Genomic DNA, 25,531 nt, shown 5'->3' with positions numbered 1-25,531 from the left:
CCACCTACTAATCAGAAAAAAGCTAAAGGAATAAAGAAACTAGGTCAGTTATCCAGAGCTCCTCAAAAGAACATTTAATTTTGTTTATGGTAACAAAACAACGATAACAAAAAACAAAAATCCAAAGACAAATTAAGACTTACGGCTGTTTGAAAGTCTGTGTTTGGGCAGCTGTGGTCTTCACGTGGGAAACATTAATTTCCTCAGAGAGCTCTTCTACAGTCTCAATGTCCACCTGTTCCTCATCATCCTCAATGTATTCTACACAGTTATTCTGAAATAAAGCAATCCAACAGTAAATAAAGTATTGGGAAACAAACATACCTAAACCTTCTTACCAAATACTCCCTTTATAAAACCAACCAGGGCCAAACATTGATTTTAAACCATGAATACTAATGTTACCAAACTTGTTTTTCATTAAGAAGGAATGAGTTAGAAGATAACATATGGTTAGAGCTAACAACCAAGCACTACATTAAAAATCATACATACTGAACAGACATCACTAGAGTCCCCAGAGGGCTATATATGTTTCAGTGTTATTTCTAGTGGACAAAATTCAGGTACAAATACATTAAAGCTTCATAAATCTTAAGATTAAATAGCAGCGAAGTAAAATTTTGTGACTGGTAGAGGGAAAGGAGAAAAATTCAGGTTCTACTTCACGAGTGCTTCATGGCTAACCCCTTATCACATACCCACAAAAATACACTCAAGGCAGATATGAAAACAGAATATAGCCCAGAGTCAGTCTTCTAAGCCTTTTAATCACACACAAGGAGAGCTTCTGAGGAATTTCAGATACCAAAAAAGCCCAAACTTACTGTACAGTTAAAAAAAAAAAACAAAGTTGGGCTGCCCAGGTGGGCTCAGTCGATTTAACAACCAACTCTCGATTTCAGCTTAAGTCATGATCTCAGAGGTGTGAGATCGAGCCCCACACTGGGCTCCACGCTCAGCTCGGGAGTCTGCTGGTCCCTCTCCCTCTGCTCCTCCTCCACTCATGCACGTGCATGTGCATGCACATTCTAACACATAAAATTTTTTTAAAAAGTCAATCAGTGAGCATTTATTGAGCACCTGTCATGGAAACTCACTGTATTATTTTATGTTAACACCAGATTATAGAAATTATGGAATATGTAGATATACTTAAGTCCACCTTTAAAAGTGGTGTTTACTATGCCAGAAACTAAACTGGAAATATGTTATCTGTTTATAACAGTACTATACCTGAGAGGCACAACTTAAATGAAGCATTCCAATCACCTTATTAATTCTGTTTAAACTTGATGGAAAAATTACTTACCCCCATGAATTATAGGTTCCATAAGGCTGACAGACACTAAATGCAAGCCATCAATTATGGTCCCCAATTCAAACAATGTCTATTAAATTTAAACAATGTGAACAATATATATTAACTCTAGGAAGCTAAATCAACAGAGTTGACAGAATCTAACTAGTAGACAGAATCTAAAGAGTCTGAATTATAATGTAGGTAGATGCTTTATGGTGTTTAAACTGAAGAATGTCTGCCTACAGCATGGCTTTAACTGAAGGCTTTATAAATAATATCCAATAAACTTCACAATGGAAGATTAAATTAAAGAGGCTACTCACTACTTTCCTTAACTATTCCAGTATAATGCTAATCACATGCACAAAAATATTCTATGTGTCAGACAGGTACAGAAATACAGTACAGAATTTAGATTTGACAGACCATTTATTATAATGCCTGTACTTTTAAAAAGGTTTCTGTACCTTGTATGTCAGATTCCCTATTAGGAAACCCAATCCCTTGATTATGACACTTAAGCTTCTGTTAAGTCGGTTCTACTGAGAGCAACAGTTTTCACTGGTTTTAAGGTTGGACTGTCTTTGGTCTGATGCTTATCCAGGCTGACTTACAATGGGAGATTCCACAAAAAGCACAAGAAGTTCTGCAATCTAACTCTTAAACTCAATGAATTCAGATTCTTCAGCTACCCATAGGTTATCTGTCCTCAAAAAGGATGAGGGTACAAATAGAATAAGGCAAATGTATATAGAATCCTCTAATAGTAGAGCTAGATCCTCGTTTTACAAATGAGACAACCGAGGTAAAGAAATAACCAACACAGGAACATTAGAATACTTAAACATTTTTGAGTTTTAAAATACTAATCTTCCTGTTATATTTTATCTGCATAAGGCAGTTAGGCATTAACAGAGAAGGACCAGGTAACACAGAGACTGAATCTCACGAAGTGAGATTCTGAAACAACCAACTGCATGATGATCACCTCAGAGGGCCATATTATCTGCTCCTAGTGAGAGGGACATGATTTAGATTTAAGGGCATCCTACAGGCAGCTGGCTACAATCTCCTTATGTTTTACATCAAACCCCACTGTCAGGCGTCAGCATACGAGAGCCTGCCATCTGTTTTCGTAAATACAAGTTTTACTGGAGCACAGCCACACTCTTTCACTTACTATTGTTTATGGCTGCTTTCATGCTGTAACAGCAACCAGTTGCCAACAACAAGCCATCCAGCCTACAAAGTCTAAAATGTTAACAATCCAGCCCTTTACAGAAAAAGTCTGTCCAACTCCTGCCCTATATGCTTCTCACTTAGATAGGGTTAAAACCTTAAGCAGAAGTCTAGAAAAACAGCTTCAGAAAAAATGGTTGTGAAAATTATAAAAGTCATATTACAAAGGAAGATGACCAAAGTTTAGAACATAAACTCTAGAAATCATCAAAAGCAAAAAGAAAGCACCAAAATAAAAAAAAAGCAACTTAGGGCAGGGTGATAATAAAATATTAAATGGTATTTTCCATTTTTCTCCAAAAAAGAGAAACCTTTCTCTAAATGTAAGCAGTAGTTCTCCTCTGGTGGTAAGGCCACCCTTCCCTGTTCTTTATGTAGCTACCAGACAGGCTATAATCGCTTCACACAGAAAATGTCAAAAACAAAACAAAAAAAACAAAACTAACAAAAAACCTGAGAAAAATAGGAGCAGGAGTTTCAGGAATTCTTTTTTTTTTTTTTAACCTAACTTGAAAGCACTCTCAAGCATCTATCCCCCAAAGGCATAAGCCAGCCTTTCCATAATAGCAGGTCCGTCTCAAAGAACAATATAAGCTCAATAAATGTTACTTGACTGACATAGCCTAAAAACTACGAAGTCATTTAATCATGATCTAAACCTAGGAATCCAAATCAATGTATCAAGTCTTAGTGATCTTCTGGAAAAGCTACTGTCTCTAATAAATCATTTTAAATTCTTGAGGTTTCAGTCACAACAAAAATGGGCTCACCACCTTGTCTACATCATCAACCTCCTCACTCTGGTAGTCAGAAACAACATCCACAATCTCATCAATAGAATCATCGGTTTTCTCATTCTCATCTTCCTCATCCTCCTCTTCCAAATCCAAAACAGTCAAGTCAGCACTGCTTCGCCCACCCTTCTTCTCTTGCTTTGGTTGTATCTGTTCTCCTGACAGCAGTAAGTGACCTTGAAAATGTCCTTCCCCTCTGCTCCCTTTTGTGGCTCTCCGCGGAACACTGGAGAAGGCTGTAGGACTAGAAATCCTACTCCAAGAATCACATTCAGTTTTTAAAACTCTGACATTTTCAGTAGTTTCACTTTTTCCAAGTAGATCAGAGATGCCTTGTTCTTGCTGAAACACATCAGAATTTTCCTGACAGGTCTTTATTTCTTTAATTAACTGCTCATCTGCCTCTTTCTTGCATTCTTGTGAAGTTCCAACACATTTCTGGGTCAGAGGGCCCTTCAGGTGTTTTCTCCATCTCTCCCTAATACTGTCCTTCTCCAGAGAGTCTCCACATCCCTTCTCCTTGGCCTCTGGCTGTGGAATAGATTGTTGCTCCACAACTTTGCTCCCTGATAATTCGAGTTTACTTTCTTCCTTAGAGAAGACTGGAAATTCATTTGATTTTTCCTCTGGATTTTCTAATCCTTTCTGCTGTTCCACTTTCACATCACCAAGCTTTTTAAGCTGTATACTACTTACACTTTGGACTGTCACATTGCTGGCTTTTTTGGAAATGGTCTTAACTTCTAGAACAGTCAGTTTTTCTTTGGAATTATTATGATTTCTAATCCCATACTCTTCATCAACATCTTTATAGTCTTCACCTGTGTGTGACCCAGTGATACAGGAGTGCTGAGAAGGTTTAACAATTATAGGACTCTCTTCTGTAAGGGATTCTTCATCTAAATGATCACCCCCATCTACCAAGGAATCATGCAGGATTTCTTCTGACGCAGCAGCCCCAGAGTTTTGCTTTATTACATTAGCCCCAGAATCTATAGCTTCTCCTTCTGACTGCAGGGCCTTCTTAGTATCCTGCTCTCTTTTTAAAAAGCTTGTTCCATCTTTCTGGTCTGCACTCTGAGACTCTCTTTTCATCTGAAGAGAAGCGACATGTTGAAGAATAGAACTGGGAACAGGCTTTTGTCCAGGGAGCTGCAACAAAGCAAAACTACCAGACTGGAGAGGAATAAGACTGGCTGTACCAACAGGCTGCCCTCCTGAACTATAGGTTATTTTGGTCTCAGAGCCTGTTTTACTTGCAAAGCTTTGTGGTTCAGGAGGGGAAATCCTCAGGGTCAATGTACCAGACTGAGACACAAAACTAGGTCCAGAAGAAAGCAATGATGGTGCCTGAGTGATAACATTCACTGCTGGAGAAGACCCAACAGCCTGAATTACAGGATTCATAACAGAGAAAGCAGAGGACGAAGCAGAAGATGGTGGAGTCTCTGAAGGTTTGGAAGGAGTGGGTAACCGGATTCCCATCACAGAGCCTGATAAGAAAAAAAAAAAAATTTTTTTTTTTAAATTATCACTGCCTGTATAAAGACTTTCAAGGCATGCTTTTCTTTTTGGCAGGTTAACTCTAATAAGAGATTAAGAAATCCTGGTGTATTAACATCCCATACGGCCAAATGATTCAACAAAAGAAAAACTCATCAGAAAGATCTCCAGTTTTATACCTGGGTTCCGAAACATAACAGGCTGTAAGTTGGGCTGGGTATTAGAGCCTCGAAGCTGATGCAAGGGGAGGAGCTGAACAATCTGCCCGTTAGGATGCCTGAACAGATTCATCCCACTTGGGCTCCTAACAGGCTGCAAGACCATCCGATGCCCCTGAAGCTGTGTGTTTGGAACAGGTCTAAGAGTAGGAGAACCTTGCTGCACTGGAATCAGCAACAATCGAGGTCCAGTACGTTTCACTGGGTTAGAAGAGACCTGAGGAGTAGCCACTGGAATCTGAGGGGCATTTTCTGAAAAACAGAAAACGGAAACATAGTATCAGTTCACTTTAATGCATACAGAAAAAACTATTAGGACATAAGATCTGACCACACTATAAATAATTTCTAATTTGAATTGTACAGTTGGTGAAATCCTGTACCTCTATCATACGTTACTTAATAGTCCTATGGTGGAGAACAATTTATCTTAAAACCCAATTATCAAGACATTGTAGGACCTTATGCTCAGAATGGTTAAAAAAAAAAGAAAGAAAGGAAAAAAGCATCAGTTGTCAAGAGGTGCATTTAAAGAGATAATGCCTCTGCCTAATGAAAAACATGGCAGGCCTCTAAATCTCGATTCTCATTAAAGTTAAACAGATCATTCATGATAAAATGCTCTTCTTCAACTTTATAATTCAGGTCATTAACAATAAAATTACGACTTTATTTCATAGGTCACACTCAAGTAAGATAAAGTCAAGGACTAAAAATCACGAGGCTTAAAAAATTCCTTGGCTTTTAAAATACACTGACAAATAACCAAAGCGTAAAGATATGTGGAAATTATTTTTCAGAAGAAAAAAAAATACATACCCCCAAAAAATGGAATGAAATTAAGAGACATCAAAGAAGCAGGGAAATAAAGCCTGGTTAGGAAGAGGCAAAAGATAGTTTTAAAACAAACAGAAAAAGCAAAAATTTAATGCAAAAGATGTGAATTTTAAAAAATTTCAAATCATTAATAGTACCTAAAGTCCCACTTCAATGTTTGGAAGAGATATTTAGAAATACTGAAGACAGAAAAATAATAATACGAACAATCTACAGACAGATTTTTGGTCATGGGGATGAAAAGACAGGAGTGACGGTGATGCTGGGCAGAAATGAAACTAATCTAACATTACTATTCAAATTAGTGAACTTATTTAACAATACTAATAAATATTTTCATTAGTTTGTCGCTAAATAAAAAAAATCAACAAACCAAACGAATCAGTTTAACATGTGACACTATCAGATAAGTACTCTACCCACAAAATATATCCAACTTCTAAAAGGAAATTATGCTCCTAACATTTACATGACAAATTATATGTAAGATCCAGAACTACTCTTGAAAGTGAAATAAAACACAAAGACCAAACTGTTGGGGGAAGGTGCAACTTAAATTAAAAACATCCACCTTACACGAATTAAGAAACATGTTAAAGCATTCTTAATTTCCTGAACATTTCTAACATTTTAGAGAGTGGTTCAAACCCAAAGCACTCTTAATTCAGAGAACGAAAGCAACCTTTAACAGACACAAAATATGCAAGTATTTATTCACATGCAGGTGAGGGCTAAGAATGGAAAAGAAAAATAAGTTAAATGAAAAAGTCACAGACGTCTGTCTAAGTACCCAAGTTGGGAATCCTCTTTACGAACTTAAAACGAAATTACACACACTTAGAAGTTACCAGAGTCAGCTCCATTTTAAAAAGAGCAGTTAATAAAATCTGTTAACATTAATATTTCCTCAAGTGGTATTACAGAAGATATTTTTAGATGGTATATGGATATAGTATATCACCATATCATGCTGTCAGAAAGTAATTTCTTTTTCAATTTTAATCTTCTGATTATATACAGAAGAAAATACTAGTCTTTGATATTACATCAGCATTTTCTAGGTTTCTTCATTAACAGAGTGCAAGCTACATATTAACATGGTAGCTAGCTACAATGTATTTCTTTCTATTATTATTTCTAATGTATTTATTTATGGAGTAAACCTCTGTTAGGACAAGTAATGTTGGTTTCCAATTACAGTAAAATAGCTCCTTCTAAAAATACATTTAAGCAAACAAAGCAGTTTATTTAAATAAGAATATTAAGTCAATAATAGTACAAATGAGAATCAGAGCAACATAACCTGAATGTATATTCCAAGTGACTGAAATCTGAGAAACAGCAAACCACAAAAAGCTAAACAAACTATAGTTTCATGACAGAAGTAAGGAAAAGGGTTGGAATCCGTATTGTTTAGAAAAATCTCAAGTTAAAATATGACAAGATATAAACCTTGAGATCCAATAGGAAATCAAAATGGCTTTATCAACAACAATCTCAGTTCTGAAACTGCATATTAAACTAATCATTTTTAATCTTTATATGGGGAGAAGCAGAAGATAACAAATTTAATCCATGTTTCATTTATCCTTTGGAAAGACCTTCAACTTTAAACTAACTCCCAAATCACTTCATTCCTAAAACACTGATAGAGATTTGGACTTTGTCACCAAATGCAAAAATACTTAGTAGGAAAAATATGAATAACCAAAGAATTATTGTTGCCTACTTATTTCCCCTTAAGTCCTATGAAGTCTCTCACTCTTACATAGTAATTCTGAGAACATTAAGAGAACCATTTATTTTAGCTGGTTGAATTAGGATATAAAAAATTAGCCAAGTGTAGGATATTCCTATTTTATATTCACTTAACATAAGCCTACAAAAAAACTTTAACTGAAAAGTTGATAAACATACAGATTCCTAAACAAAGATATATGCCTCCTTATTTCTATCTCAGTCAGTTCATACAAAATAATAAATAGAAGGATAATGTCAGTAGTATATAGGAATTGGTCGGATTCACAAAAATTATTTTTACTAGGTAAAAGGACTTAGGGTCTTAATCTTCAGTAAGGAGAGAAAAGCCCTTAGCCTGGCTGTAGCATGGCAAAAGCCCTCTGTTCTCTTTTTTAATTAAAAGGAAGCACACACAGGGACTCCTGGGTGGCTCAGTCAGTTAAGCAGCTGCATTCGGCTCAGGTCATTATCCCATAATCCTAGGTTCTGGGATGGAGACCCACACCAGGCTTCCTGCTCAGCAGGGAGCCTGCTTCTCCCTCTGCCTGTGGCTCCCCTCTGCTTGTGTGCATGCGCATGTGTGCACATGCTCTCTCTCTGGAAAATGAATAAATAAAATCTTTTAAAAAATAAAAATAAAAAGAAGCACACACAGTCCCCACCCCCACCCCCCAGAAAGGAATACCTACATTTGGGTTCCCTCCCTCCTCAGAGACGTACAGACCTAGCTCTCAGCACACAGAAGTACACTTCGTGCTGTGCCCATCTTGATGGCAGCTCTACTGGCTCAGAACTCCACTCCTACATACATTATTTCAGATTCAGCCAGTATTTCCATTACAATTTTTTTGAGTATTTTTAATCTCCTCAGAAAATCTCCAGCTCCACACTAAACCATCTGTCAAGGCTGTTCAATTTATCTCTAAAGTACCAGTTATGGTTTTTATCAGTGCTCTGGTTACAAAGTTGCAGAGATTTTTAGTGATTTGTCCTAACCCTTTATTAACCATGAGGTCTATTATTTTCAGTGTTTAGTTTTGCAGAAGGTCAAGGTTTTCAGGAATCCATGTATCATGTTACAGCAGAAACACCTACACTGTTACCCTGATATAGCCGTAATCCTAACAAAACGGTAAGTGATATAAACAGTTGTATGGTAGGTAAACCAGCTAGTAACATCTAGGCCTTACCTGGTCTCTGGCTCACTGGTGGACTCCCATCAATTCCCGAGAGTATAATGGGAACAGAGCCCAGAGATGAAGTTGGTGTGGTCACCATGGAGGAAGATGCAGCTGTGGTCACCACGACTATGGAGGTGGAGGCAGTGGAAGCAACAGGAAGAGTTATAGTTGGAGGAGATGCTACCAAAGACTTAGGAAAAGCAACTGAAGCCACAGTCGTTTTGATAAGGTTCACAGTGGCTGTAGACTGGGAAGGTGTTACAGGGGTGCTGGTATTAGTTTCAGAAACCTCAACAACCCCTGCAGTGGTGGCACCAGAAGAATAAGTAGTTTCTTTAGTTCCCACGTCAGAAATAGCAGTCATAGGTGTCACAGCAGTAACATTCTCTAAAAACACTTGAGGGGTGGTAGTAGTGACAGCAGCAGTCACAGGGCTGCACACCTGAACTGGCTCAGAAGAAACCACAGGTGTGACGACCATTACTGGAGAAGGTCTGATACTGAACTTCTGTGGCCCTGTTAGGGGTTGGGGTGTGCTAACTCCAGGTATCTTCTGCTGCAGGGCTCCAACTTTACTCATCACAAACTGTGTGAACACACCACCAGGAGAGGGTCGAGCCGCTGCAAATAAAAATTTGCAGGTCAAATATCTTCAGTTCTCATATTTTATCCTCTTAGTGATTGTGTTTATCAACATTTATTGTGCACCACTGGGTCAATTTCTTACAGGTACTACCTACCGGCATGATATGTGCCAATTTCCACCCACAGAAATCACACACTTCTCTCAACCCAAACCAAACCTTTATAATACTATGAAAGGGATTAAAACTGGGTGTTCCTACTAAGATTCTTTCGACTGTGCAATATAGCCAAATTGCCAGGACACTAAAAAGGCAATATAGCAGCACACAACTTCATCATCTAAAACAGTGAAGAACATCGTAAGGAGATTTTTCTTCCCCTAACTCTAATTTTAAAACTTGTTTCACCACTTCCTCCTGTCCCAGCACCTCCACGTCTTTGTAACTGCTATCCTCTTATGAGACAGTTAAGTTTTACATATTTCCGAAGTGTATAAAGACACTTTTCAAAAGAGAGCAGGATAGGACTTAAAATCACCAGTTAGAGCTACTTTAAAAATAGTAAAATGGGGTCTTTTTAAGGCATACAATGCTTGTCCTCCATCTTCATATAACTCCAGCATTCAGCCGGATTATTTCAATTTCCCATTACAGGAATAAGAATACAGCAATGGACACTTATAGTCCTAAACAGATCTGAACAACAAAAAGAATTATTCAATAAACTGACTACATATACTCGCAATGCTATAAGACAAAATGCTTTCAGAAAGTAGTTTATTACAGACTCCGGCATTGAAATATTAAACAAATGAGGTTTTCACAGAACAGGATGAATAGAATAAAGCAACACTTCCAACTTATGTTTTTCAAGAGCTTTTTATTCTAAGCCTATACTACACAAACTCAACCCCCTTGGATTTGCTAGCTCCTTGGTTTCATAAGTTCAAGGAACATATATATGACTGGTTACAAAAATACCAGGGCCCGGGGCGCCTGGGTGGCTCAGTGGATTAAGCTGCTGCCTTCGGCTCAGGTCATGATCTCAGGGTCCTGGGATCGAGTCCCGCATCGGGCTCTCTGCTCAGCAGGGAGCCTGCTTCCCTCTCTCTCTCTCTCTGGCTGCCTCTCTGTCTACTTGTGATCTCTCTCTGTCAAATAAATAAATTTAAAAAAAAAAAAAAAATACCAGGGCCCATAAAAGAAATATTAAAGTAGGTAAAGTATTTAAGAGTAAGTCTTCCTTTTTTAAAAATAAAATAAAAAATCTAAGTCTTTTCTGTATTAATAAAACCAGTCTAAAAGTCTAGAAATAACTATTAACTAGAGTTCATCTACTATCATAGGTGGTCAGGAAGAATTACCAAAAACAGACAAGATCAGGCAAGACAGACATCAAGAATAAGAACAATGCCAATTATATATTTCTCTAATTTTCACGACCTCTATACTTGTATCCACTGGCCAAGCACCAAGGCACAGGCCTTTCTAAAATATATATATATATACAGTCCAACTTACCAATCGGTCTTTTTGCCGGGACAAATGCCTTCAGATTCTTCCCAGGGTGATTTGTTGTAGCGCCAGAGGAGGATGCCGTTTTGCAATTGGATGTTGAAGGCAACAGGGTACGTGGTTTCCTGGATGCAGCCACCTTGGCATTGGATGCTACCTTGGAGATGACAGTACTGAGGGTTGAGAGGTCCAGGACTGAGGGTCGCAACCTGCCTGTGATATAAGCAGCTAGCCTATTGGCTGGATGCAATGCCCCCATCTGTCCCAATAGCAACTTAGCCTGCGGGTAACTCTTACCATTAACCTGAAACAAGTGGCAAAGAGAAATTCTGTAAAGATAAAATTCTCTTGCTAACTTATCTCCCTTGACAGGGGTTTCATTTTTACAAGGTTTTAAAAGTCTATTCTTCAGATTTAAAGGGAAAAAGAAATGAACTTTTTCCATTTGATACATAATCTGAGTATTAGAAGGTGGGAAAAAAAAAAAGCTGCCATCTCATATTCTGAACTAATCTCATCTTCATTTTGGTAGTTTGGAAACAGACTACTTAGTTCATCAATATCTGCTCCTAGATATGTGAGAGGCACAGTCAAATCTAAGGAATCATCCAACAGTTTTACTTAAGCAATTCTGGTTAAACTATTAACAATCACCACCAAAAAATGAATAGCTGTGTTCCCCAGAATCTCTCTGACAAGACCAAGGAGGCACAGTGAAGCCCTCTCAAGGGTCCCTTCAAGCATCCTTCATATTTGAAAAATATATGGTGAATCTACTTTTAAGTTTTAAGAAAGCCATTGTTATAATATCCTAAGCCAAAAGGTCCCCTTCAGTCTTTAAAACCCTCAACTTTGAAGATTCTGTTACGTCTTGGACAAAACTTGAGCTCAAGAAAAGAGCTAGAAGAAACTCAATTATAACTTTAGAAACAATCACTGGCCACCAGAACAAGTAATCAATAAATGAGGTAAAGATTTTTCTCTACTGCCTGAGCTGACACACTGTCCATCTGAGACTGCACAATTGTTTTTTTAAAAAGAAAAGGAAAAAAAAAACCTTCTCTAATTTCTTACCCATGTTCTCAAAGTCCTATTCCTGGGTTACTAGAGAAGACATCCTTTTCTGTTCCTCCTTTCCATCACTGAAAAGGGGGAGAGGGTGAAGTGTGGTGGAGAAACCCCTACTCTCTAAAGTAATAGGAAACTGGTAAAGAGAAGAGCTACAGCAAGCCAACCTCTCCTCAAAGACAAAAATTACTTAAATGAAACCACAATTATTCCCAGATAGATCAGAAATATCTCTGCCTTGAGTTTGATATAAAGAATGTGATCTTTCCAACCTAAAGGAAAGTTTACTGTAGTTTTTCAGGGTCTCTGGAGGTCTAAGATACCTCATCTTCTCCTTTGGGACTTGCTGTAAAGACTATTCAACAGCTTCCCTAAAGCCTACATTACAGTGGCTTGACTACTTAGGCAAATTTGTATTTTACGGTGGCTTTCTGAGTCCGAGACAGGAGAGAACACAAATTTCTATACCTGTATTGGGGGGGGGGTCCCCAAGTCTCACTAGAAATGAGCTCAAGTCTCTGTTCTCAAAGTATCAAAACAATAAATGAAATAAGAAAACACTGTTCCCCTCAAGAAATACCAAAAGAACCAGTTACATAGCACCATCAAGAATAAAAGTTTTTAATTAAGTAGATGAGTGAAAGAGTCGTATTAATGGAACAGCCCACAGCCCAGAGAAGTGGTCAAGCTAGTAAAGTCAAGTAACCTTGGCAAGCATGTCAGACACTTCCACCCATTTGCTACTCTGACATAAAAGTGCATTTAATATCACTGAGCAAGAGGAGAAAACCTTTTTACTAAAATTACATTTTACTTCAAAACTTCTCCTTCCAAAGGATTTTCTAGATGCCGGTGTAATTTTACTAATATTACCTGTCTAAATTACTAAACAACGAGGATTTATTTGTACTATGACAATCATCATATTAGCAAGAACCCTACTATGGACCAAATCAAGAAAAAAAATGCAATTTTTAGAAATTTTATACTTTTCAATAACACCTTGCAAAAATTTTCTCCAAGTTTCCAACCATACACTACTACCTTACAATCAATTTCACCTTGTTTTGTTTTGAAAGCTATTTATTAATAATAATAATCCCAAGAACTAGATGGAACTCCTTACTATAGTTGTCTAAGTATCAGCAGAGCCCAAGCAGTAAAATTTTGAGAGTCAGGAACTTTCTGAGAAGATAGAAATAAAATCATAAGCTAATATAGGGCTCCACAGTTCGTTTATAAATGTGTCAAAAATTTACTCTAGGTATGCATTTATAAACTAGGCCTATTACAAAAAGAGATGTTTGTCACCCAGTTCCCAGGAAATGTGAAGATAAATGATATAAGGCCCACAAAGGGCTCTGAAAAATCAAGATGTTACCTAAGTAGAAAAAGGTGCTACATCCAGATTAAAGGCAATTCTCACCTGGATAAGCCCAGATGTGCTTGAACTGGGTTTACGTTTATAGGCCACAAGCTTCCCTGCAGGAGAAAGCCCTGCGTAAAAAGGCAGACCTTTGCCTCCATGTAATCTCTCCCTCACTGAATCCAGGGCATCTGTCTGCACAGGAGAGATATCATCCATTTTCCCAGGGGATAATGGACCATCAGGAGTCTCTGATCCAGATTTCTCAGCCATATCATCTTGGTCTTGGCATGATGGCATAGAGATTTTCACACGAGAAGAATAAACAGGAGGGTTCTTCTCACCCCGGCTCTTTCGCTGAGAAGCCAACTCAATGATGAAGTTGCCCACCTTAAGTGACTGTGGCATGTTGCTATTGATGTGCTGGGATAAGATGCTCAAAATCTTGTTCCGATCCTCCTCCCAGTTGCAGTCTGAGATGATTTCTATCAGTTTGGTGGGACCACCTGGTGACCTCTGATGCACATAGGAGGTAGAGGATTCCCCTTCATTGCAGGAAGACTTCCAGCTTTTCTCTGATAAGGAATTGAAAGATATTTCTGCATCATAGCATTTTGTACTGAACTTTAAAAGATTTTATTTTCTCTGGGTTCTCAGAAAAGTGCCAATAGCACAGAAATTGAGCACTTGCCCAGTGTCTGAATCCCACGTACTTCCAGTGGTAATTTAACAACTCACAATTTGGGACTTTTCCATGAAAAAGGAATATTCCAGAGAATCATACTATAATAGGATATCCTGCTGCTTGGGGTCACTAATAAAAAAAGAGTCTCACTTTAAGACCGCTCCAAAAGCCATAACTATTATATAAGAAAGTGTTACACCTTGCAAACAAAGCATGACCTATAACCAAGGTTAAGACTTGATATAGTTTGGTGTTCTGCTATCCATACAGGAAAAGCAAAGACACCTGCAAGACGCTTTGTAACATGTGATAGCTAGATTCAATCCTAAAGAACAAGAGAAAGACTATTGTGGTTAAAAAGTGTATTCTACTTCTAGTTTCTACTGCAAATACTTCTGAATTACTTCTGTGACACTAGATATGACTGCTCCATTTCTACATTATGTGCAGATTATTTAGCTCACCAGGTATTTATATTCATAGCAATGTGTTAACTGGATGTCTGTTTCACTGATTTCTACAGCACAGTCTCCCAACCACTGTGCTAATTACAAGTATGTCAGGATATAGATGCACTCAGCCTTCAAGGTGGCTATGTTCTCAGACAGGTTCTCTTTACCCCAGCAGCCTCTCCCAAATACCTCAATATGCTATAAAAATAATACCACTTTTCATGTGTATCATGCCATTAAAAAGAGGGGGCACGCTTGGGTGGCTCAGTGAGTTTAGCATCCAACTCTTGATTTGGGCTCAGGTCATGATCTCGGGGTCCTGGGATCATGCCCCACATTGGGCTCCACGGTCAGCTGGGAGTCTGCTTAAGGACTCTCTCTCTCCCCCTGCCCCCCACTTGTACTGTTTCTAATAAATAAATCTTAAAAAAAAACAAAAGAGAGAGAATCATTAACCATATCCTAAGTGTCTCATGAAATAACGTGCCAGATCAACATGAATGAATTTTATTTTTTTTTTTAGTAGGAGTGATAAACAGTCCAAATAATAGGAAAAGACTTCTCTATCATCTCCATTTTTAGAAGAAGCTAGAAAAGGGGTAGGTAAAAATGTTTTGGGTGTGTGTGTGTGTGTGTGTGTGTGCGCGCGCAGATTATTACCATATATATATATATACATATACAGATTATTACCATACATATAATTACTATAAAATGACTTAAGACTTAATTTTCAAACAGACCTTGCAATTTATCAGAATCATCCTCTAGGTCACAGGTGACTGGTTTCAATGGCTGCTGTTCAGAATCAGGCTCCTAAAGAAGGGTATAACACAAATACTTCAACACAAAATAATTACCAACAGAAACTAGGACATAGACATTGAATCTCTGAAAGAAGCCTGAAACAGGAGAAAGACTCAAGTGTCAACAGCTTCACATCTATATGCACAGCTGCATTACTATCATATTATATAAGCCTTGGCAAAAACAGCCTAGCTCTCTAATGTCCTTGACAGTAACTGAGTCACCAAGAAAAAAATTAACAGCACACTTTATATTTAGTTTATTCTAGTAAAGAAGGCAAAAAATTCGATGTTTAATAGAACAAGCTTCAGTTAATCTGAAAAATCACTAATGCAGATACGAATCCTAATAATCACAGAAAAATGATTTAATAAAACTCAGAAATGTTTAATCTTTTAAAAATTACTTCAGCTTCAGAAATAGTACTTTAAATAACCTTAAGGGATTGTTCTCTAAAACAAGTATGCAGAGAAACAAACTGATCCATCATCACATAACCTTTCTCTGCCCCTCAAGAATGACTCCAAATTTTTCTGATAGTGATGTAAATTCTAATACTAGCAACAGGGAAATGGAAGTTAAAAAGACAAATCAGGCAATAAGTAAATCACCTTTACACTACAGTTCTCAGGACTAGACTGACATGAGCCCTGCTGCTGAAATGATGGGGATGGGGATGGTGATGGTTGTCTCTGTTCCTCTTTCTTTCGTTCATATACTCGAACTCGGGCACAAGTCATCATACTCTCAAAGTACAAGTACACTGGATCCTTGTCCTCTTCCCGAATCTGTAAGTTTCATAAAACAAAACATTCAATACAGTGGGGTAAAAAACATGCTAGACTCCAAAAGGAAAAGAATGTTTAATCTTTATCTCTATTACAGCATTTGAAATTTTTTTTTTATTTTTTTTATTTTAAAAGATTTTATTTATTTATTTGAGAAAGAGAGAGCACAAGCAGAGGGGAAAGATCACAAGTAGGCAGAGAGGCAGGCAGAGAGAGAGGGGGAAGCAGGCTCCCCGCTGAGCAGAGAGCCCGATGTGGGCCTCGATCCCAGGACCCTGAGATCATGACCTGAGCCGAGGGCAGAGGCTTAAGCCACTGAGCCACCCAGGCGCCCCGCATTTGAAATTTTTAAATGCAAATTTTAACGAGTAGAATCAATATGTGCTAAATGTCGTGGGCAGTCAGAAAGGATCTGGTTTTCTACCAAGAAATCTCAGATCACATCAGAGCAGTGCTTCTCAAATAATCTGCAATGAGGATGCATTTCTGAATTACCAATCCAACACAGACTGATCCTTTTGTAAAATGTTTTTAGAAAAACAAAAGACATGTAAAATACAAGCCTAAGTATTTTAGTATTGAGTTTAATACACATAAAATTATTCTATCAAGTATCTGTAAAAGTTTCTAAATATTTACTCCCATTTTCTATATTTATTTCATCATATCCTAGTAACAAGTAGTTTTGGATCAGCACAAAGAACACATTGAACAGCACCACACTAAGACATCTTTAAGACTGAAATGGATTTAATCATCAGAAATGCTTAAGCTCTTAACAGAAAAAGCATCAGCTCTTTTACCTATCAATCTTCATAGTCATATATCAACTATTACTTAAATCTTTACTGTTACTGTATATAAAGAAGTCGGCTTTAAAAAGATGAGTTACTTCTTACAGCTTTTCCAAATGCTTTCCTACTAAAAATATGTATGCACTACATCTCAATTACTCAATATTCTACACTACAGGACTAAGAACAGGATCTTTAAAACACTTTTGAACACAACTTTATATGATCTTCCTGAATAGAGATCTGGCTATCCTTAAAAACAGTAGGAATTCTTAGTATATTCACTCCACTTTTAAAGACATTTAAAGTTCCAGCAATTAAGCTAATTAAAAATTGATGCTCACAGGTATATTACTTAAAAGCAGAATGATTCACAGAATACAAACCAAAAATCTCGTTGAAATCCATTATCTCTACAAATGACTTCTGTAACTTGCAGCAAAAGATGAAAATCTGGGCTTACCACAGGATTGGGTTTGGGAGTATATGCCCGTGCAGGTTTAATTCCAGTGAGCACTTTGCCCTTCACAGTAGCAGGTAAAACTTCTGGCTGAGGCAACAACAATGGCTTCATAGGCTCAATGACAGAAGGTGTTGGGATATAAACTGGCTCTGGATCTACTTCACCTTCTACTTTCACCCATAATGGGTAATGTCGAACAGGCTGTTCAGGCTCTGTTTCACATATAGCTTAACAAAAGAGACGGGTAAGATTTTAAGTGACTTTGGCAACAAAAGTTCAGAGGCATTTCCAAAACAAAATGTGTTCCCTCACAGAAAGCAGTAACTCATTAAAACGATCTAACAGATGCCCCCTAAAAAACCTTTAGTTGCCATCATATACCTTAATTTATTCATCTATTAACCAAATATTTGTTGAATACAAAGTTAATATAACAGTAATTTGCAGCTGTACTGAAAGACCCGGTTTGCTGATTGGCTTTGGGGACCCGCGCGCGTGGAGAGAGAGGCGGGAAGGGGGAACAAGCTGATTGGTTCTGAGGGCCCGCGCGCGGGAGGAGAGAGGCAGGGAGGGGGAACAAGAAGGGGGAAGGTAGGAATGCCATCACGGCGTCTTCTATTATTTCTATAAGCCAAGCAGTTACAGAAGGGCAAAAGAGCAATCAATAAGCAATTAATAACCTAATTTACGCCTAAAAGCCAGCGGTTCACAGAAAAGCAAACAAGCGGTTAGTTATCCTATCTATCTTCTAGGGGAGGGGTCTTTCAGTACTTTGTTTCCTACAGGATTTAAGAGACTAATACTTTTAAGAGGAAAAAAAATTTATTAGTGTAAAAGCTATTATTACTTTAATTTTGGTTTGTAACTTGAAATTGTTTTCTAGATAATTTGGAAAATTAGTATTTTTTTAAAGTTTTAGTTTATCTTTTTGAACAATGTATAAAGTTGTAAAACTGTGACATCAGCAACTGAAAAGGGTAGGGATGGAGGTGTAAAGGAGAATTTCTGCACGTTATTGAAGTTTAAATTACATAAATTCGACCTAGTGTCTTACAAATTTAGAATATTAAATGTAATCCCATGGTAACCACAAAGAAAATAGTTACACAGTATACATTAAAGAAAACAAGGAAAGAATCGGAAAAATTCCCTACAAAATACCTACTAAACACAAAAAATAATAATGTAGGAAATAAGGGCCAAAAGGCTTCAAGGCATACACAACAAATACAAGATGAATAAGAAAAAGAAAGCACAATGACAGAAGTTCCTCCTATCAGTCATTATTTTAAACATAAATGCATTGAATTCTCCCATCAAAGACAGACTTGGAAAAACTGATAAAAACACTTGATCTGGTCGCCAGGGTGACTCAGTGGGTTATGCCTCTGCCTTTGACTCAGGTCATGATCTTGGGGTCCTGCGATGAAGCCCCACAACAGGCTCTCTGCCCAGCAGGGAGCCTGCTTCCCACCCCCTGCCTGCTTCTTTGCCTACCTGTGACCTCTTTCCCTGTCAAATAAATAAATAAAACCATAAAAATAAAAAACAAAAAACCCCACACATGATCTAGTTATACCTTGTCCACACAAGACACAAGATCCAAAGACACAAACAAGTTGAAAGTGAAAGGCTAGGAAAAGATATTCCCTGAAAATGATAACCAAAAAAAAGAGTATGAGTGGCTGCACTAATATCAAACAAAATAAATATTAAATTTTAAAAAGCTGGGGCGCCTACGTGGCTCAGTCGGTTAAGCATCCAACTCTTTTTTTTTTTTTTTAAAGATTTTATTTATTTATTTGACAGAGAGAAATCACAAGTAGGCAGAGAGCCAGGCAGAGAGAGAGAGAGAGGAGGAAGCAGGCTCCCTGCCGAGCAGAGAGCCCGATGCGGGACTCGATCCCAGGACCCTGAGATCATGACCTGAGCCGAAGGCAGCGGCTTAACCCACTGAGCCACCCAGGCGCCCCAAGCATCCAACTCTTATCTTGGTTTTGGTTTGGGTCATGATCTCAAGATCAGGCCCCACAATGGGCTGAAGAGTCAGCGATAAATATGCATGAGATTCTCTCCCACACTCTCTGCCCCTCCCCCTACTTGGGCGCTCTCACTCTCTCAAAATAAAATCTTAAAAAAAAAAAAAAAAGTTGCAAGAGACAAAAAAAGAACATTATGTATTAATAAAAGTTTCAATACATCCAGAACAAGTAACAATTATAAACATGAACATACCTAATGACAACCCATCAAAATATATGAAGCAAAAACTAAAAAGAATTAAAGGCACAAACACACAGTTCTGCAATAATACCTGGAGACTTCAAAACCCCACTCACAATAACGGATAGAAAATAAGTAGGGAAACAGAGGATTCAACACAATAAACCAACTAGATCTATTTATTTGACAGAGAGAGAGAGAGATCACAAGTAGGCAAAGAGGCAAGCAGAGAGAGGGGGGGGGGGAAGCAGGCTCCCTGCTGAGCAAAGAGCCCCATGCAGGGCTCGATCCCAGGCCCCTGAGATCAGGGGCCTGGGCAGAGGGTTAACCCACTGAGCCACCCAGGCGCGCCAAACTCTTCGATCTAAAAGGCATATACAGAACACCCTACCCAACAAGAGAACACACTGCATATCTTCTGGGATAGATCACATGTTAGGTCACAAATTAAGTCTGAAGAGATTTAAAAAGATATCATGCAAATTACTTTCTCTGCCTAGGACAGGATGAAGTCAGAAATCAGTAACAAAAGAACACTGGATATTAAACAACACACTTTTAAACAATCAATGGATTAAAGAAGAAATCAACAAAGGAAATCAGGAGATACTGAGAGACAAAGGAAAACAAAAATACAACACACCAAAACGACAGACAAAGCAGGAGTGGTTTTATAGGAAAAACATAGCAGCTCTAAATGACATTAAAAAAACAAGAAAGACCTCCCAAATTAACAACCTAGCTTTACAACTTAAAGTTTAAGGTCCTATTCAGCCAGAGCCTCCCCACCCCAGTTGAACAGCCATTTTGTTGTTTATACAGTAAAACTTAAATTGACCCTGCTCCCCCAGGGGAACTTACTTAAAAGCAAGTCCAGGAAAACCAGTCCTAGGTAACAAAGCTCAAATACAAGGGTGGGTCAGATCAGGTGGAGATAACAGCCCGAGAATCAGGAATGAGTCGGGTCTGGTGGAGACATCCAATCAGTGAAGTATGCATATTGTCCCCCTAGGAGTGTGGGCCCCACCTTTTGGGCACCTTTTGGGCATCAATTCTGACCAAGGTGATAGGCTAGTTCAAAATAGCTACTATGGGGTGAACTTTAGTTCAATTGGCCACCCGTGTGTGACCTAGCATGACTGTGCAGCTTTCTCTGTGTGTTGCAATCTCATTGGCCACCTGTGTGTGGCCAGGTTCAACCACCATGGTCTTTGCTCTATAAAAAGTTAGTCTGTGAGGCAGGGAGGGGTCGCCCTCTCTGTAACAAGAGGTGCCCCAAATGGTCTGTTTGCTGGTCGGTTTGATTCTTAATGCTTGGCGCGAAATAAAGCTTTGCTTGACCTTCCCTTTGTATCAGTCTCGCTCCTTTGACCATGGACCCATTATTGGGGGACCCAACAAAAGAACTAGGAAAAAGGAACAAAGCTAAATAAAAAGAAAATAAAGATTAGAACAGAGATAAATGAAATATGTAATAGAAAAATAAAGACAATCAATGAAACCAAAAGTTGCTTATTCAGAGAGATCAACAAAACTATTATACTACCTAGACAGACTAAGAAAAAAAAGTGGACTCAGATGACTAAATCCAAAATGAAATTAATTCTACAAAAATAAAAAAGATTACAAGAAAGCACTATAAAAAACTGTAAACCAACAAACTGGACCACCTAAATGAAATGAACAAATTCCTAGAAATACAAAATCTACCCAGGGGAAACAGCCAATCAGACCTAAAAACTAGTAAGGAAACTGAATCACTAATCAAAAACCCACCGAAAAAGCCCTGGACTTGAAAGCTTCACTGATAAATTCTATTGAACACTTTAAGGACAAATATCTCAATCACTGTAAAACTTATCCCAAAAATGAAAAAGGGTACATTTCCCAACTCATTCTATGAGGCCAACATTACTCTGATACCAAACCCAAAGACATTTAACAAAAATCCAGACCAATATCCTTTACCAACACTGTTGCAAAATTCCTCCACATGGAAATAAAGACTTAGACAATTACAACCAAAAAACACTTCTGAAAGAAATTAAACAAAACACTTCTGAAAGAAATTAAACACAACAGAAAAAGAAGCACACCCCATGCTCATGGATTTTAAGATTTAACATTAAAATGTCAATATTACTCAAAGCAATCTACAGATTCAGTGCAATCCTCATTAAAATCATAATGACATTTTTTGCACAAACAGAAAAATTCATTCTGAAATTCATATGGAATCTCAACTCATGTGACTAGCCAAAAAAAAATCTAGGACCATAACAAAACTGGAGTACTCACACTTCCTGATTTCAAAACTTACTACAAAACTACCATAATCAAAACAGTGTAGGACCAACATAAAGGCAGACAAACAGACGAATGGAATACAACAGAAAGCCCAAAAATAAATCCTTGCATATACGGTCAATTAATTTTTGAACAACAGTGCCAACCAAGATCATTCCGTACAAATAGGACAGTGTTTTCAACAAATGGTGCTGGGAACACTAGGTATCCACATGCAAAAGAGTGAAACTGGATCCTTATATAACACCACATATAAAAATATTAACTCAAAATGGATCAAGGACCTAAATATAAGACCTAAATCAATAAAACTCTTACAAGAAAAAACAAATGCTTCAAAACACTGGATTTGGTGATCACTTCTTGAATACAACATTAAAGGAACAGACAGCAAAAGAAAAAGAACCACAAGAGTCATAAAGATTTTTTAATATTTTCTATCAAAAGACAGAAAACAAAAAGTAAAAAGGTAACCCAAGAATCGGAGATTTGCAAAAAAACACATTTTGGTAGGAGATAATACACAGAATATAGAGAGAACTCCTAAAACTCAGTAACAACAACAAAAAAACCCCCAAACAACCCAGATCAACAACGAGGAGCGAACTTGAATAGGCATTTCTACAAAGAAAACAGACAAATGGCTAATAAGCACATGAAAAGATGCTCAACACCAGTAATCTTCAGGGAAGTGCAAATCAAAACTACAATCAGATACCATACCTCACAGACATTTGGATGGATTCCATCCAAAAAGGGGGGGAAAAAAAGATGCTGGTGAGGATGTAGAAAAATTAGAACCCTGGGGCACTGTTAGTGGGAATATTAAATTGCACAGATACTACAGGAAACAGTAGGAAAGTTCCTCAAAAAATTTAAAAAAGAATTACAATATGATCCCAAAATTCCCCTTCTGGATATATACCCCAAAAAACTAAAAGCAGGATCTCAAAAAGATACCTGTACACACCAGCATTATTATTTTTTTAATTTATTTATTTGATAGAGAGAGATCACAAGTAGGTGGAGAGGCAGGCAGAGAGAAGGGCAAAGCAGGCTCTGCTCAGCAGAGAGCCTGATGTGGAACTCGATCCCAGGACCCTGAGACCATGACCTGAGCCGAAGGCAGAGGCTTAACCCACTGAGCCACCCAGGAGCCCCGTCACCAGCCTTATTCACAATCGCTAAAATGAGGAAAACAGGAGTGCCCATCAATGGATGAATGGTTAAGCAAAATACAGTACAGTCCATCAATGGAATATTATTCGGCCTTTAAAAAGGAAGGAAATTCTACAATAAGCTGTAGCATCAGTGAACCCTGAGAAGGTATTAAGTGAGATGAACCAGTCACAAAAAGACAAACACTAAATGATTCCACTTATATGAAGTACTTGGTCAAAATCATCAAGACAAAGTAAAATGGTGACTGCCAGAGGCTGGGGAAGAGGGAAAAGAGGAGTTATGGTTTTAATGGATTCACAGTTTCAGCTCTTTAACATAATGAAAGTTATGGTGATAATAGTTATTAGCAACAGTGTGAGTGTATTTAATACCATTGAACTGAGCACTTCCCCACATCAGGTTCCCTGCTCGGCAGAAGGCCTGCTTCTCCCTCTCCCACTCCCCCTGCTTGTGTTCCCTCTTTCTCTCTCTCTCTCTCTCTCTGTCAAATAAATCTTTAAAACACAACAACAACAAATGGTTAAGATAGTAAAGTTTATGATGAATGTATTCTACAATAAAAAAGTTTTTCTAAAGAATGGATGTTGAATTTTAATCTTTACAGCATTTGCTAGTATCATAAAATTTCTCTCCTTTAATCTTGCTAATGGGGGGCACCTGGGTGGCTCAGTGGGTTAAGCCGCTGCCTTCGGCTCAGGTCATGATCTCAGGGTCCTGGGATCGAGCCCCACATCGGACTCTCTGCTCTTCGGGGAGCCTGCTTCCTCCTCTCTGCCTGCCTCTCTGCCTACTTGTGATCTCTGTCTGTCAAATAAATAATCTTGCTAATGGTTTTAAATGTTCTATCATTTGAGATAACACTGTATCCCTGTGTAAAGATAAGTAAAAATTTAACAATAAATTTCCCATTTTTTCATATCAAACAGCCAACAACAGTCCTATAAGTAAACATGTTTTTCCTTTTTTTCTCTTATAGCTTTATTGATCTATAACATATAGTACCACACATTCAACTTAATGAACTCTGACATACATATACCACTGTGAAACCATCACAACAATTAAAGGTAACATCAACTCCAAGATGTCCTTGTAATTTTAACTGGATAAACTTCTTATACAATCCCTCCATCTTCCCCTCTGCCTCCAACATCCATCCCAACCCTGTCTAGGCAAACACTGTTCTATATATTAGGTTTTTTTTTTTCTTTCTTAACATAGAATAGAAATGTTAACTTGGGGGAAAGGTTGAAGCCAACTGCTTATCATTCAGCATAATTATTCTGAGACTGATCCTTGTTGCTGAGTGTATCAATAGTTTGTTTCATCTTTCTGCTGAGTAGTATTCCACTGTTTGTAACTATACCAAATGTCTTTATCCATTCACCTCTTGAGGGACACCTAGGCTGTTTGCAATTTTCTTGCTATTACATATAAAGCTGTTATGAGTGCCCACACACAAGATTTTATGTGACACACACTTTCATTTCTGTTGAATAAATGAAAACAAGTGAAATAACTATGTTGTACGGCAGACTTATTTTTAGTATTTTAAGAAACTACCAAACTGTTTTCTAAAGTGACTATACCGTTTCACATTCCTACCAGCTATGCAAGAGACTTCATATGCTCTATATTCTAATCAGGACTTGGTACAGTCAGTCTTCTTAATTTTAGCCAGTTAAATGTATACGTTAATATCTTCTTGTGTGTGTTTTTTAGCTGGGTACAGTGCACTTTATTGATGGTACATAACAAGGCAGGACTCCCTAAGTCCCTCCCCTTCTCCAGGTAATCTGGGAAGAAATTATATAGAGGTCAAGACATTCTCAGTGTGCTGGGGCAAGAATTCTCAACATCTCTCTTCTTGCTCTTCCTGGGGCTGTTACTCCTTGGAGGCCATGCAGACTGTAAGGTCCACCACCTGATTCGTGTAGCCAAATTCATTCTCACACCAGAAAATGAGCAAGGGTGGAAGACTGGGTGTCAGTGTTAAAGATGCAGGAGACAATCTTCTCCTCCAAGTGGCCCAGGATGCCCTCTGAGGAAGCCAGTCAAAGCCTGTTTACTCCAGTCTTCACCATCATGTCTTGGGGACAAGGCTGGCACTGCACCAGAAGATGAGGCTATCTATTGATCAGGGAAGAGCAGAGAGCCTCCTCGTGGCTTTAATAAAGCACTTTTTAATGACTACTAATAACTTTTCATGTGCCTGATCTTTGTGTACCACCTGCTTATATTGTCTTTTCATTTTTCTGTTCATTTTTTAAAAATTATGTTGACTGTCTTCTGAGTTCTTAGTATTTTCAATGAATTTTAAGAATTCTTTATTACAGGGCGCCTGGGTGGCTCAGTGGGTTAAGCCGCTGCCTTCGGCTCAGGTCATGATCTCAGGGTCCTGGGATCGAGTCCCGCATCGGGCTCTCTGCTTGGCGGGGAGCCTGCTTCCTCCTCTCTCTCTCTGCCTGCCTCTCTGCCTACG

General features: G+C 38.1%; 1 protein-coding gene across 23 annotated transcripts in view; it reads right to left on the bottom strand.

Annotated features, from left to right (window-relative positions):
* MGA (MAX dimerization protein MGA) overlaps positions 1-25,531 on the bottom strand; it is a 172,258-nt gene that overhangs the window by 15,163 nt on the left and 131,564 nt on the right. For 5 of the 23 annotated variants that reach the window (XM_059372573.1, XM_059372576.1, XM_059372572.1 and 2 more), the window contains exons 10-18: positions 17,338-17,564; positions 15,904-16,080; positions 15,229-15,301; positions 13,409-13,923; positions 10,921-11,218; positions 8,825-9,436; positions 5,019-5,309; positions 3,313-4,829; positions 144-274 (exon numbers count right to left, since the gene is read on the bottom strand). In XM_059372573.1, the coding sequence (XP_059228556.1) occupies positions 144-274; positions 3,313-4,829; positions 5,019-5,309; positions 8,825-9,436; positions 10,921-11,218; positions 13,409-13,923; positions 15,229-15,301; positions 15,904-16,080; positions 17,338-17,564 (3,841 nt within the window). Of the gene's footprint in view, positions 1-143; positions 275-3,312; positions 4,830-5,018; positions 5,310-8,824; positions 9,437-10,920; positions 11,219-13,408; positions 13,924-15,228; positions 15,302-15,903; positions 16,081-17,337; positions 17,565-25,531 lie in introns of those variants that run through there. The other 18 variants (XM_059372577.1, XM_059372584.1, XM_059372578.1 and 15 more) reach the window with 18 other exon arrangements.

The sequence above is a fragment of the Mustela nigripes genome, chromosome 13 (assembly GCF_022355385.1).
Source record: "Mustela nigripes isolate SB6536 chromosome 13, MUSNIG.SB6536, whole genome shotgun sequence".
Lineage (NCBI taxonomy): Eukaryota > Metazoa > Chordata > Mammalia > Carnivora > Mustelidae > Mustela > Mustela nigripes.
The sequence above is the reverse complement of the archived record's forward strand: the minus strand, read 5'-3'. Positions and strand labels throughout refer to the sequence as shown.